Below are 14,321 nucleotides of genomic sequence, written 5' to 3'. Positions count from 1 at the left end.
TCCATCTGTACATTACACAGATAGGCCATTTCAATAAGAACTGTACAATACTTAATTTCTTCTGTTACCAGGTTGATTTGGATATTAGAGTTGATTGTGGGGGGTTCCAGCAGAGGACATCATGAAAATCTGTGCCACCTGTCTAAATAGTAAGCCTATAAGAAATTAACAGATTTATAAAGGCTTAAGGTTCACTTTATTCTTGTATTCTATTGCAATTGTTTTTTTTCCTTCCAAGAAAGACCAGTTTCCTAGGACCACTGTAACCATTATGAACCAGGGTCTTCTTGTGTCTATTTACTTGAGGACAGAAGTAACAGAACAAGCATTTCCTTCAGGAAACCAATGCACCAAATGTTTATTTCACATGAAGCATTCTAAAATATACAGCCATATTTAGCCAGGTATTAGTAATAAATCAGAACTAGAATAAATGCCAAGTCTGTAGTACGAATACAAGCGTGTAAGTGTTTAAGCTTTATTTCATAAAAAATAAAACAAAAAGTCTTCTTAAAGGTTTACTGCTCTTACAAAATGTTCTCACCAGCATCTCCATTAATATCAAGGCAAACAGGACATCGGCTAATGAGTAGACAGGTGTTAAAAGGCTACAACAGTAATACTGGGGGAGGGGCAGATGTCAAACAGGGAATAACAGTATAATAGATCAGCTCAGATCTGTCCAACATATCCTCAGTGGATTCTAATCCTGAAGTGTCCTGCGTTCATTGGAGAACTTGTTACGGGCATCAGTGCCATTCAGAATGGCCACAAAGAACTGACGGGTCACATCGCTCTTCTAAAGACATTCAACATCACTAAGAGCAGTGTACAGCATCAAACTACATAATTAGTGAGTATTTTGTAAAATAAAAACTTTGATTTTACATTCTGAAAGCAGTTTCTGAAAAGTTTCAAGAAAAAAAAAAGAAAAAAAAAGAAAAGAATATAACACTCAAGAACCCAAGTATCCAGGTTTTCTTTCAGGAGTTAATGAAAAACAAAAAGCATAAAACCATACGACTTCAATGCAGACTTTATTCTATTTAATCCAAGTGATTAAGGAAATATAGAAGGGGGACGGGGTTGGGATTCTATGACAATATAGATGGCACCAAGCTCTACACAGTACAACTTCCAAACTTGAATCCGACACCTAGAGGGCAAGTAGACGTGGGAGTTTCCTTGTAATGAGTCCTACCAATACTTGGCAGCATTTTGCATTTGCATTCTGGTCGTGAGCCTGCAATACAGGATTCCATACTGGTTGTGTAACAGGTAACACGTTCTGTAAACTCACCCAAATAAAAACCGTGCCAGCAATATGATTGTATTGGTAAAAGGAGGCCAATCAGTGCTGTATTAACACAGGCAAATCTAAAGCAACTCTGCTTGGGGGAGCACAACATAGGGTTAAAGGCAGCAGAGAAACATTTGGTCCTAGACTAGGCTGCCATGTATGTAAGGATAAAAATTCATGTACTGGAAGAGCAGAGAACACAAACTAGTAGGCTGTAGCAAGGCTCATCCTGGCCAACCCCACAGAATCCATACACTACACGGGAGGAAGAGGAGGAAGAGTGTTACATGCCAGTCCTGTTTCCCAGCTAGGCGTAGACCAATATCTTGGGGCCTCACCAACATTGACGTGATTTGTGACCTTTTCATGTGAGAACAATTGTTTGACAACGGGAAATGCATTAGGAGCAGTTATAGAAACAAAGACTCAGATTTGATACACGCTGTGTGAATGAGACAGATAAGAGCTTACTAACTCTACATTACAGGCCTGTCAGGGTCATCCACCGTTCCTTGAATCTAGGGTTCATCTATGGAAGAGAGGGGGAAGGGCTATAGAATTTTCCAGTCATTTGCGCAGTTGTCACCTTCTTTGAAACTAGACATGCGCATGTCACATATTGAAGAAAAAAAAAGAAAAAAATAAAGGAAAAAACGGGCCAGAAGTGGATGTATCCAGACAGATTGTTAAATCTGTTCAGCACCATTTTTAACAGAAGATACGCTGTCGCTGGTTGTGCTCACAGGGGAACTTCTTTGAGTCGCACTTTCACTATGCGGTTCGTCATCTCGTCCGGCTTCTCCCAGGAGGCATGAAAATTTGCGATCACCAAACAGAAGACTGAGCCTTGCTTCAAAGAAAGCCTGAAGCTCAATGATCGACTGGACCACCGCTTTATCCTACAAGTATAAAAACAAAGAGTGTTATGCAGACGTTGCCCTTAGTCAGAGTCAAAACTATGTTCTCCAGTTCCCTCCTACACTTCAGGTTAACTGGATTTGTGTAAATCCTATCAATATGTATATATGAAAGTGGGTATTAGACAGCCCTACTGAGAGCAGATGTGAATGGTGACTTGAAGCACTGCAGAAAACATCTGCACTATGTAAACAACCCAAAGTTAGACACCAACAGTGATTTTAAAAAGGGATCCTGATGGCAGTTTTGGCCACACTGCTGACTGCTAGGATATTGGAAACAGCAATTAAAAAACATACCCAAGGGAATGTCCTAGCAGATGCACCGGCCACCAGAGGATGGCGCCTTTTCCTATAGTGTGCAAGCATGTCCACTGCTGCTGGACTGCAGGGTGGTCATAACCCCTGGATGTGAGCGGTGTATAATGTGATGGAAAAATGAATCAAGCCAGCAAAGGAGGCCACATGGACAATCACAATACATTGAGTGCCTTGTATTAACTGTCTACATGATAAAAGGTAGGGATCGACCGATATTGATTTTTTAGGGCCGATACCGATAATTTGTGAACTTTCAGGCCGATAATTTATACCGATATTCTGGGAATTTTCATTTTTGAGAAAAAAAAAAATTCCTACACAAATCTGCTGAAAATTTATATGTTTATTGTTAATGTGTATTTTTTGTTTATTGTTAATGTGTATTTTTTTTTTTTATAAATCTTTTTCATTTATACTTAATATTTTGTGTTTTTTTTTTACTAACTTTTAGCCCCCTTAGTTCAAAATCCTCAATATCGGCCGATAATATCGGCCAAACCGATAATCGGTCGATCCCTAATAAAAGGTATTATTAGTTGAAGTAAAACAACCCATTTAATTGAGAAATACTGTGGGCCTTCTGCAGCCAAGGTTCTCCAACACATCCCACTCTGCCCTTCAGTGACTGCTCTACCGGTTTTCTCGATGGACATTATAGCAGTCACTTAAAACAATGGGTTAGCTGCAAAAGGTCACAGAATACTTCAGGGGTGAGAACTGCCAACAGCCTTTTAACCACTTGCAGACAACCATTTTCTATGTACGTCCAAGGTGGCCCACACAACCCTGCAAGGACGTTCACCATAAAGACTTCATACAATCATTGTATCACTCTGCATCCTGAAAACACAGATCAGGAAGCTGCAATTCCACTTCCTGCTCTGCTGCTAGTGATCGTGGAAAATCTGCACCAGATGCTGGATCTTAGCACAAAGATCTGCTTTAGGGCTCGTTCACACAATCATGTGATGCCCATTACCGTATTGCGGACCCGCAATGGAATGGCACAGTTACGTGGCCATTCCGCATCACGGATGAGGACCCATTCATTTCAATGGGTCTGCAAGTCCGCAGAACAGCACAGAGTGCTTTCTGGGGAGCCGTTTTTTGCTTCCGCACCGCAGAAAAAAAATAAAAGTTCTCTCTTTTTGCGAAATGGAAGGATCGCAGAGCCCGTGCATTGCGGACCCCAGCATGGGCTTTACAGTGAGGCTCATACCCTTGCTAAATATTATGGGGTAGTTATAGGAGAAATCAGCAATGAAAAAGTGTAAATGCCCCGATACCTTGTATGACCTTACATGGGGCTGAATATTGTGCAAAAATGTATACCGCACAGTATTTCTGATGTACACTATATGCCTATAAAGGGGAATATGCTGCAGCATGAAGTTCCCATTGGAGAACATCCTGAAATGTCCATGGTCAAAACATGACCAGGCTGCAGTGCATCAACTATTTGATAACCACCTGATGGTTTATTGGCTCCAGTCTTAAACTGGGCAATGTGATGGGAGGAATGTGCGATTTATAGTCTCCATATTGCCTGTCTTGAGACTGAGCCACATTTAACTCCAGTCCCTAAATGAATTGGCTGGATAGTCGACGAGATTGAAAAACACTGTATTGTAGTTGGTTAAAGGGGACACGGGCGTTTGAGTTTGTCCAGGGAAAAGGCTTTAGAGCCATGAGCAAGGGTATGCTTACTAAATAAAGTCACAGTTCAATGGATAAACAAGAACTAAATACCACGATTCACTAGCAGAAAAGGCCACTTAGGATTGGGAGTTTAGTTTTGTTTACCTAATCTTTTAAATCACCTTTTATCACATTTTTCTTTTTAAATTTACATGCAGTTACGACATTTAATAGTTACTGTGCTGTCCTGTAGATGGATGCCAGTTATAGTCAATTCATTCTACTCTGTACATAGTAGGGTTGCATCTGGTATCAAATTGATGCCCAATCAATACTTTTGTACCGGTATCGATTTGATACCGGGATTTTCAGGTTACCGATACTAGGCGCAGCCTATATCACAGAACATGGCACAAGCTGCTCTCAGCGCGCACCATGTTCCCTCAGCGCGCACCATGTTCCCTCAGCAGCACTCCATTCTAACTCCTCCTCACCAAGCAGTTGGTGGAGGTCCCAGCAGTCAGACCATCACCAGTAACCATTACATTCGGGATATTTAACTGTTTGAAAGATTACAAAGAGCACATCTCACCTCTGCAAACTTACTGACGTTCCTAAACATCATCCAGACGTCACACACAAAGTCATCAGGGGAGGCATAAAAAGGTGACAACTTCTGTTGTAGCTTGGCTCGGATGAGTGTCAAGTCGATCATTGGGTCTCCATCCTAAAGCAAAAGACAAAGCCTATAAAATCACAATTCCCATCTCCCTCTTAACCCCTGAAGGACCGGGCCAATTTTACTTTGTGTCTTGTTTTTTTTTTCCTGCTCCCTTCCAAGACAACAATTTTCAGTTCATACAGCCTTATGGGGCCTTTATTTTGAATGGCAAGTTGTATGTTTTAGTGCAGCTCACTACAACAGGCCTGGAAGCCTTTACAAGAATGCCACAGCAGCTGATCAGAGCCCAGTGGAGTTGCTACATATTCATCTCGTCTGGCCTTGTCAATCAAGGTGATAGGCTGGCAACGGAAGTAGGAAAAGTAATGATAGAGTGGCTGTTGCCCCCTTTATGCAGTGGAGTTGTATAGCCCATGTATCAGTCCTGTGTAACGTATTCATGTGATGCTCATCATAAAACCCCTGACATTCAGTAGGCAGTTCGCTGAAAGCCAGGTCACATGACTGACACGTTTAGTCCCATCCAGCTCTATGGATGCATTTTACAGGGCTAAAATAGGCAGTAGCATTTTTTCTTCTTCTTTAGGGAGAGTATACTGTATGGATATAATAAAGGCCTGCTAGCAAAATTTAAAAAAAAGATGTATATTAGAAAGTTGTTCAACCTCTAAAGCTAAAGGAGCAGACCATTAACATAGCATGGTTTTTCTATTATACAAACTAGACACCTTCCTTAAAAGTATTTTAAAGACGACACTTACCCCACTAGCAGATAGTCTGTGGAAGGGCCGACAAGGTTCATGGCAAAGCAGTTCTAGCAACACACGCTCACATTTCTAGAAAACAGACAGATGTAATCTATAGTAATGAAGGCTCAGGCATGTGAAGCAAAGGTCACACAGTGAAAGCTAAATCATCTTCCAAACCTTCTGCTCGATGGCTGAGAGGCTGGTGGCATCATCTGAAGCCACTTCACTTTGCTCATCCTTGGATATTTCCAGGCATAGCATACACTTCCAATCTCCACTTAAAAATTAAAAGGGGTGTTAATATAGACAAACAGCTTGCACTTCATTTATTGCAGATACTCAACCATCTCTGACAGATATTAAAAACTATTAATGAACAGCTAGGTAACAAGGAAGATTACGGCACAAGTAGACGTCCACACTTTACATTTAAGTGGCATTTGTGAACCAGCAAGTTTTACTTAAAAAATGTCAGCTTCAGATATTTGCTAAAAGTTTATGGAAACTATAAAATGCAGAAGTATTTTTGGCTAGTGGCATTTATTTCTAATTAGTGATTTTCTTTTAATAAACTGGCATTTTTTTTAGACTTGTTTTATCCCTTTCCCTATATGAGTGGGAGAGAATATCTGGGCAAATTTGTGTCTAGGGGCTCCTAGTCAGTCCTGAAAAATAATCTCCATAAGTATGTTCTGTATTTAAGTACCTTATATTTTCAATGATCGCTGGCAGATGGCAGTCACGGTGGAAAGTGCTCTTGCACTGGTTGCATGAAAGCAGTGCTCCTTCCTTTTGGCACACCTTACAAGCACCAGTTACAGCTTCTGGAACCGCAGCGGTACTGGAGCCTTGGAATTCGGCAGCAGCATCACCACTGGTGGTGCTTGGTGGGTGACCTGCAGGCGTCAAGTTTTCTGGCAAACCGTCAGGCCGCACGTAAGGTTTTTCCTCACCAGATTCAACTGTGGGAATACTGATGCCCGTTTCCATGGCTTCCTCCTGGAGTTAAGCCAACAAGAAGATTTTTAGTGGTAATGAAAATGGCTAGAAAGCAAGACTCGGCACAAGAGTGGATCCAGCACGCATCCCAAGGAGTTAGCCATTTTGGGCATCCACACTTTTTTGTTCACTTTGGTTAACCCTTTCGTGACCACTAACATGCCTTTTTACAGACTTAAATAATGGGGGTTTAAACAGCTGGCTTTAATCAATTATATGTTCCCAAAATGGTGCATTAAAAACTATCCTGCAAAAAAACTTATACATAACCTCATACAAGTACATTGATTAGAAAACAAAAAGGTATAACTCATGGAATGTTAAGAGAAGTGCTCACACCTGATCCTTAGGCCTCCTGCACACGGCCGTTTTTTGCGTTACGTATACGGAACCATTTCAATGGTTTCGCAAAAAAAAACAGAATTTACTCCGTATGCATTCCATTTCCGTTCTAACATAGAACATGTCCTATTATTGCCCGCAAATCACATTCCGTGGCTCCATTCAAGTCAATGGGTCCGCAAAAAAACGGAACACATACGGAAATGCATCTGTATGTCTTCCGTTTCCGTTCCGTTTTTTGCGGTACCATCTATTGAAAATGTTATGCCCAGCCCGATTTTATCAATGTAATTACTGTATACTGTATATACCATACGGAAAAACGGAACAGAAACTGAAACAAAAAATGGAACGGATCCGTGAAAAAACGGACCGCAAAACACTGAAAAAGCCATACGGTCGTGTGCAATAGGCCTTACACAAAGGCTCACAAAAAACAACTCCCCTGGGAAACTGTCCGAATAGGGCCCGATACTGAACCCACTCCCTATCAAAATTCAGATTGTCTGATGTAAGGCAATACAATACAAACAGTTTTTGACTTTTGAACCAAAGAACACAATGTACGTTCAGTTTATAAAATGTTAGTGGAAGCATTGTACTCAAAACAGGGACTTACTTTGACAACAGGCTCTCCACCATTATTTCCTCTCTCGATCACAATTAAATTATAGTCTTCATTGGTGTTTCCGGGGAAAACTTTAAAGACTGGCGGCTGAGTATCAGGGTTAAGATCCACATCCAAACGTTCTAAACTCACACGAGGAACCTTCTTCAATAATTCATTTACATCACCACCCTCCGAACTACGTCCCCTTCAAGGAAAAAAAATTATATATGATAAACGAGGAAAAAAAAAAAAAAAAAACGATGAATAGCCACCACAAAACAATCCCCTGCATAAAAAAAATATATATATTTAAAAAAAAAATTATATATATATATATATATATATATATATATATATATATATATATATATATATATATTCTAGATAATGAAAGTCCACAGCACTCCAATAGCAGCCTTTAGAGACCCTCCTATGATGGCATATAAAAGCAGGGAATGTTAGAGAAAGTGGTACATTCAAGATTGCCTGAAAAAGGCCAGTTGAGGCAAACATTTTTGAAACATTTCCCATGTTTGGGATGCGTGAATTGTAAACTGATGCACAAGGGATCGGTATTCACGCATCCGGACACAGGAGAAACTTTTAATATCAAATACTACCTTACATGCGATTCAGCATGGGTAATATATGTACTTTGGTGTCCATGCCATATGCTTTATGTAGGGGAAACTACATGTGACCTGAAAACCAGCAATCACAGACAATCCATTAGAAACAAAAGAAAAGACTTGCCGGTGTCAAAACACTTTGTGGGGAAAAAAAATCAAAGAAAATGAGTTGAGATTCATGATTTGTAGATCATGTAAAACCCGTTAGAAAGAGGGGGTGATAGGTTAACTATACTAAAGAAAAATGAGCTCAGCTGGATTTTTTGTTTAGATTCATTGAAACCTAAAAGGTCTAAATGTTGAGTTTAGGGTAACTGGGGGGGGATGGTGGGTTAGTGCCCCTTCCTCTATTGCTTATGTCTGTGTGTCCAGAATGCTGTATTAGGTGGATCCAGTGGAAGTTAAACAGATTAATTATGCCACAATGTGATTTTATGTATTGTATGATTTAAGCGAATAATTAGGAATTTGCCCTGCTGGTCTGGAGATTGGTTGTATAGAAAGTGGTGGAAACAAAAAGGATGACAGACATACATTGCCCAAAAGAATGCCCTTATGTAAAATGGTGGAAAAGGCAAGTGAAGCATTGTTGGTAGCAGTGACGACAGGCTCGCGTGCACGTGATGAGCGCCGCTGAGCGTGCCGACGCTGCGGTCATTTGGTCTCCGCCCTTGGTGACGTACAGCAGTTATGTACCGCCTAATAGGAGAGGTAAGGGTTGACACATGCGCAGTGGCGAGGCATAGGCGCGCAGAACCAGCGCGTATCTCCGCGAGCTAAGACGCCATCCTCCTGATTCACTCCATAATCTCCCAGCAAGATAGTTTTAATGCACCATGCACTTTATTACATGCACTATGACTATGGAATGTTTGTAATCAATATCACAGCTATAATGTTATAGCATATAAGTTTGGACGTCTTGTAGTCCCTATTCACTTTGATATGTGGTGTAAATCTATGAATTGTAACATCCCTATAAAGGAGTGCACGCTTTTGTATTGGTTAATTAATAACAACCTTACTATGTATTTATACTGGCACTATGTTTCACCTGATTGGAGAAAGGTTCTGTGAGAGAAGCGAAACGTTGTCACTTGACGTGTGAATAAAGAGCACATTTCATCTTTTAAGGAGTGCTGCGGACTTTCATTATCTATTTACCGTCCTAAATCGAGGGATTACCGCAGGAACCCTGCACCTCTAAAGATACAAGGGATTGCTGCCAGACATTTTTCATGGATCTAATATATACACACACATTTCACAAGCGCATCCATACCTTTTCTGTCCGCCTACGGCATCTAAACCAGATGATTCACCCTCTGGATGGGGAGAAAAAAAAAGAAAAAAACGTTATATACATCCTCCCAAAGCAGAGGTTTAAAATCTTACTGGTATTTCAGAGATACATACCTGTTCCATCATAGTCATCCATAGACTGTAAAGAACACAGACGAGTTAGATTCTACAATAATTAACGTATGAACAGTCATTACAAAGTGAACCACAAACAGACCTGCATGAAGCTCCCAGGGCCACCTGCTCTGCCTTGAGAACCCCCAGGTCTTGCTCTATTCTGCACCATTGGATTAAAGTTGGTGAGTGGCGTCAGTACTTGAGACGAGTTCAATGACTGAGTTGCAGTCGATGAAACAACCCCAGTTTTATCAGAGACAATTTTACCTGATAGAGGAAAATGCTGTTACTAGAAATCACCATTTTACTACAATGAATGCACCAAAACAGGTTATGGCTGTGAGCACCCAGACAGAGGAGCTTCCATTACTAACGTTTTTATCCAGTTAGACAAACAGTTATGGTAGTGGAAACCTACTCGGTGTACAAAAAGTTCGGCACCTTTCTAACATACTTTCTTTCATGATACTCCTTTACATCTGGAGGTAAACAAGAATGCTCCCATTAGCAGGAGGCAACTCACCAAAAAACTCTGCATGCTTTGTCCAGGTATCAGCATCCCACTGGAATCTTAAGTCTCCCAGTGGCTCTACAGCATCCACAACCACTTTCAGAGCACGGTGCAGCTGGAAATAAATCTAAGTGGGGAAAAAAGGAAAAAATAAATAAAAAAATTGTCTCCTCACATTCTATCAGGTAACCTTATTTTTGAGGCTATGTAGACACTGAAGGCATTTAGCCATCATTCTGTGTGATCCTGACCAAAAACATCTAGAAATCTTGCATAGAATAAAGGAATGTCTCCCATCTACTCCATCATCGCCTGGAGAGTGAACAAGGGGGTGGGGGTGTTTGATCTTTGCCCTACTGGAGACTGGACATAGCAGGGAGGACCCTGCTCCAGCCTGTTGTCTTACAGCTTGCCACAGGACAGCGAGTAGAAGTGGGCATGGCCAAGCTAGCGGGACATAGATTTACATATATTTCAGTTTTATATGTAATACGAGACAACAGGATCATGGGAACGATAAAGGTAGAAAGTGCTAGGATTTATTTTTGAGTACAGCTCTCTCTATGCACACATACAAACCCCTGCCCCTCTTATACAGATAACTCTTCACAGGAGGTGGAAAAAGCAATGAAGAAATGTATAGATTCCAGGTTTCACAGAATCACTTTCCACAAATCTATATCTCAATCTGAGCAGCTTCACCTGTTCTATAACATGCTGCTTACAGATCGCATTGCATTTTGTAGTGACACCTCTTTAAGGGTATAAGGACAAAAGTAACCAGAACAGTAAGCATTTTAAAGAAGTCTAACTGTACCAATTTCTTAGAAAGCAGCAAGGCTGTATTGTTATCACTCTCCAAAGCCCAGGTGGCAAAACGGAGAATGTGTTCCTGGTGCTTCTGAAGTTTATTCATATTCCAGTGCTGTTTCTCCAATTTATCCTGCTGTCCTTCTGTGACTTTCTAAAAATACAAAATAAAAAGTTTGGAACTAAAGAAAAAAAAACTCCATGCAAAGCAAATCGAAGTTCCATTATCCACTTGAAATTGATTCAGATGTAAAAAGCATTAGTAAACAGACCTGCATATCATTTACAAGTAGTTTGCCACGTTTGTTAAGTTCCTTCATAATTTGCAAGATCGCCATCTTCACATCTACTTGTAATTTCTTCTGTACATCGATTACTTGGCGAATCCTGTACATCAAAGCAACACGTGAAAAGGTGTTAAATGACACAACTGAAGCTGCCTATCTATCCCATGTGGTTAGAGAGCACTAGTGAGCTGTAACAAGCAAGAACTACAAAAGCGATACTGTGATACATGAGGGAGTAGATGCAAATCAAACATTGTGGAACTTCCTTATTTTGCATGCCCGGGTACTAAAAAGCTTCCACAACTGTTACCGAGTCATCACCCTACTTACGAAGAATGAACTTCCTTTGTGGACTTTTGCAGAAGAACATGCTTTTCTCCTAATCTCTTCACTAGAGCAGAAAGTATTTTCCGTTGGTTCTTGACAGCATCTTCCAAAAACTGATACCTGCAAGATAACCACACACACACACACGAGTATAGTTATACACATCAGATTCAGAAATCAATGGGTTGAATTGAAAACCTAGTCTTCACTTACTGATGATCCTTGTGTCCCTGCAGCTGGCAGTCACGGCAGGTCAATGTGTCACAGGTATCACAGAACAGCAAGAGGGGTTCTTGCTTATGGACTGGGCAGTACACTGTATGTTCAGCTTCTTTTTTAGAGCCACCTGAATATGAGGGAAAAAATTATAGAAGTGAAAAGAGGATTCTTGGAGTTGGAGAACAGCTGGAGTGCCAGAGGTTGAGGATCCCTACACTAAAGGGTACAAAAATTAAAAAAAAAAAAGGATGAGGGCGCATACACACTTCTGTTTTGGCAAGAGATATCAACCACAGAGGAAAGCACAAACAATCTATTAATGACAGATAACTGATATCAGTCGGGCACACAAGCTGTATTAGACAGCTGGATTTAACAAGCGATTGTCAGGGAGTGAAGTGCTCCTTCACGGCAATTATCTGCCCACGAGCAGAGGAGCTAGCTTGTTTGCTCGTTCGTTCATCGGGCAATCAAAATCTTTTGACAGGTAAAAAAAAAAAAAAAATCTATTTGCAGGCGGAAGATCATTATTTCTTGTTCCTCAGGAAATAGGTGGCAGTATTAGCCCCCTTGCAGATGAGCATGTGTCACGCTTCGAGTCCACAGCACAGCGCCCGTGCTGAACTCCCAGCACTGCCAGGGTCACATAGCATTATATTGATTTATGATGCTATGTAACCCTTACAGTTCTGGAATGTATTAGATGGCACTGATCTAATGCTATCACTGTTATCCAATACATTCCAGAACTGTAAGGGTTACATAGCATCATAAATCAATATAATGCTATGTGTTGCCAAGCAGTGCTGGGAGTGCAGGACAGGAGCTGTGCTGTGGACTCGCAGCGTGACACTCATCTGCAAAAGGCCTTGACTGCCAAATCACCACTACGAGTGTTACTACAAATGCTTGTTAACGATCTGCAAAAAAAAAAAAAACACGCCAGCGGTAATACAGGCTTAAGCTCCATCCATATGTGACAGATGCCAGCTGTTTAGAACAGCTGGCACAGCCAGGATCGGAGATACTTTGATCCTGGTCACTTAACCCCTCAGATGCTGTAATCCAGGGATGCCCAACCTGCGGCCCCCCAGCTGTTGCAAAACTACGACTCCCAGTATGCCTGGACAGCCTACTGTTAGGGCATGCTGGTTGTTGTAGTTTTGCAACAGCTAGAGGGCCAGAGAGTGAACATCCCTGCTGCAGTCAATAGTGATCGCAACATCTGAGAGGTTAGTCAGACAGTCCTCAGATCAGAGCTGGGTTACAACTGAATACTACGGTAGCCTAGGGCTTTGTAAAGACTCCCATGCTTACCACAGGAAACTGCCTGTTAAGACCTGCCTGCAGCAGCGCCTAGAAGGGTTTCTACCATCAGAATTGTATTTTACATAAAACGGCTGCAGGGACAAATAAAAAAAAAAAAACACTGTTATGTAGTGCTGACATTAGCACATCGCTAATGTCAGCTACAAAACAGTAATTCTGAGTAGAACCCCTTTAATAGGTGGCCAGTGTAAAGTAATTTAGTACTGCAAATCATGGAATAAGCGACCAGGGGATCTATATGTTGAAGTCCTCTAAGGGGATTAAAGCACAAGGGAAAAAAAAAAAAAGTTTAAATTGTGCACGTCTAAATCTTACATATAAAAAATGGCTGTCCTTGGTCACTTTCAATGCAAGATGTTGAAAGTTAAAGGGGTTGTCCGAGCTATTTTTTTCAAATGTAACAGCGTTGCCATGCACTTACTGCATCTGGGTCACATGACCTGTGATGTCAGCTTCTATCCCTGCTCTGATGTTTTGTGCACAAGTGCAGAAGTGTCTGTACAGGACAGGTCACTGTGCTGGCCATGCCCCCCTGTATTGCCTCTGCTCTCTCCCTGGCTTCTTTCAGGAAAAACTTTAACCCCTTCAGCTGCACAGACTCAGGACTGAATGCTTTACTGCGTAGCTGCAGGCAGTGAGGAGACAAATGCTGGGCACAGAAGCTATCAGAGGAGTTCTGGACAAGAACAGGTTGGGGGAATATCCTGTGTATCAGCAGTGTCATTGTACAGCTGGGACTTGTAGTCCTACACATACAACATGCTGCTGAGTATCCTAGAAGGCAGACATGTCACTCAGGGCAGAACTTGTATTCAAGCCCTTTGCAGAGCAGGGGGAGGGGCAGAGATTGTTATTGCAGGTTAAAGGGCCAGAAGAGAAACAGGGAAATAAGGGGGAAAAAAAAAAATACATACAACTCAGACAACCCTTTAAGTAGAGGAATAAAATAAAATTGTACTACATAAATTAAGCCATCATCTGCCTATGTGAATGGAAATTTAAAAAAAAGTTATGGCTCTTAGAAGGCAGGAAGAGGGGGGGGGGAGGTGGGGCATAAAAACAAAAACTGGCCTGGCCATTAAAGAGTTAAGCGAGAGTTTTCTGCTTTAGGGCTCTTTCACACTTGCGTTCTTTTCTGGCATAGAGTTCCGTCGTCGGGGGCTCTATGCCGGAAAAATCCTCATCAGGATTATCCCAATGCATTCTGAATGGAGAGAAATCTGTTCAGGATG

General features: G+C 41.3%; 1 protein-coding gene across 1 annotated transcript in view; it reads right to left on the bottom strand.

Annotated features, from left to right (window-relative positions):
* Positions 1 to 341: 341 nt before the first annotated feature.
* TRIM28 (tripartite motif containing 28) overlaps positions 342 to 14,321 on the bottom strand; it is a 52,730-nt gene continuing 38,750 nt past the window's right edge. The window contains exons 4-17 of the mRNA XM_040430078.1: positions 11,755 to 11,887; positions 11,545 to 11,661; positions 11,200 to 11,314; positions 10,935 to 11,081; positions 10,130 to 10,244; positions 9,707 to 9,873; positions 9,604 to 9,628; positions 9,470 to 9,512; positions 7,568 to 7,763; positions 6,314 to 6,606; positions 5,785 to 5,884; positions 5,620 to 5,694; positions 4,769 to 4,903; positions 342 to 2,199 (exon numbers count right to left, since the gene is read on the bottom strand). Of these exons, the coding sequence (XP_040286012.1) occupies positions 1,987 to 2,199; positions 4,769 to 4,903; positions 5,620 to 5,694; positions 5,785 to 5,884; positions 6,314 to 6,606; positions 7,568 to 7,763; positions 9,470 to 9,512; positions 9,604 to 9,628; positions 9,707 to 9,873; positions 10,130 to 10,244; positions 10,935 to 11,081; positions 11,200 to 11,314; positions 11,545 to 11,661; positions 11,755 to 11,887 (1,874 nt within the window). The 3' untranslated portion in view covers positions 342 to 1,986. The remainder of the gene's footprint in view (positions 2,200 to 4,768; positions 4,904 to 5,619; positions 5,695 to 5,784; positions 5,885 to 6,313; positions 6,607 to 7,567; positions 7,764 to 9,469; positions 9,513 to 9,603; positions 9,629 to 9,706; positions 9,874 to 10,129; positions 10,245 to 10,934; positions 11,082 to 11,199; positions 11,315 to 11,544; positions 11,662 to 11,754; positions 11,888 to 14,321) is intronic.

Source organism: Bufo bufo, chromosome 1 (genome assembly GCF_905171765.1).
Source record: "Bufo bufo chromosome 1, aBufBuf1.1, whole genome shotgun sequence".
Taxonomy (NCBI): domain Eukaryota; kingdom Metazoa; phylum Chordata; class Amphibia; order Anura; family Bufonidae; genus Bufo; species Bufo bufo.
Note: the sequence above shows the minus strand (reverse complement) of the source record. Positions and strands in the feature narration are given on the sequence as shown.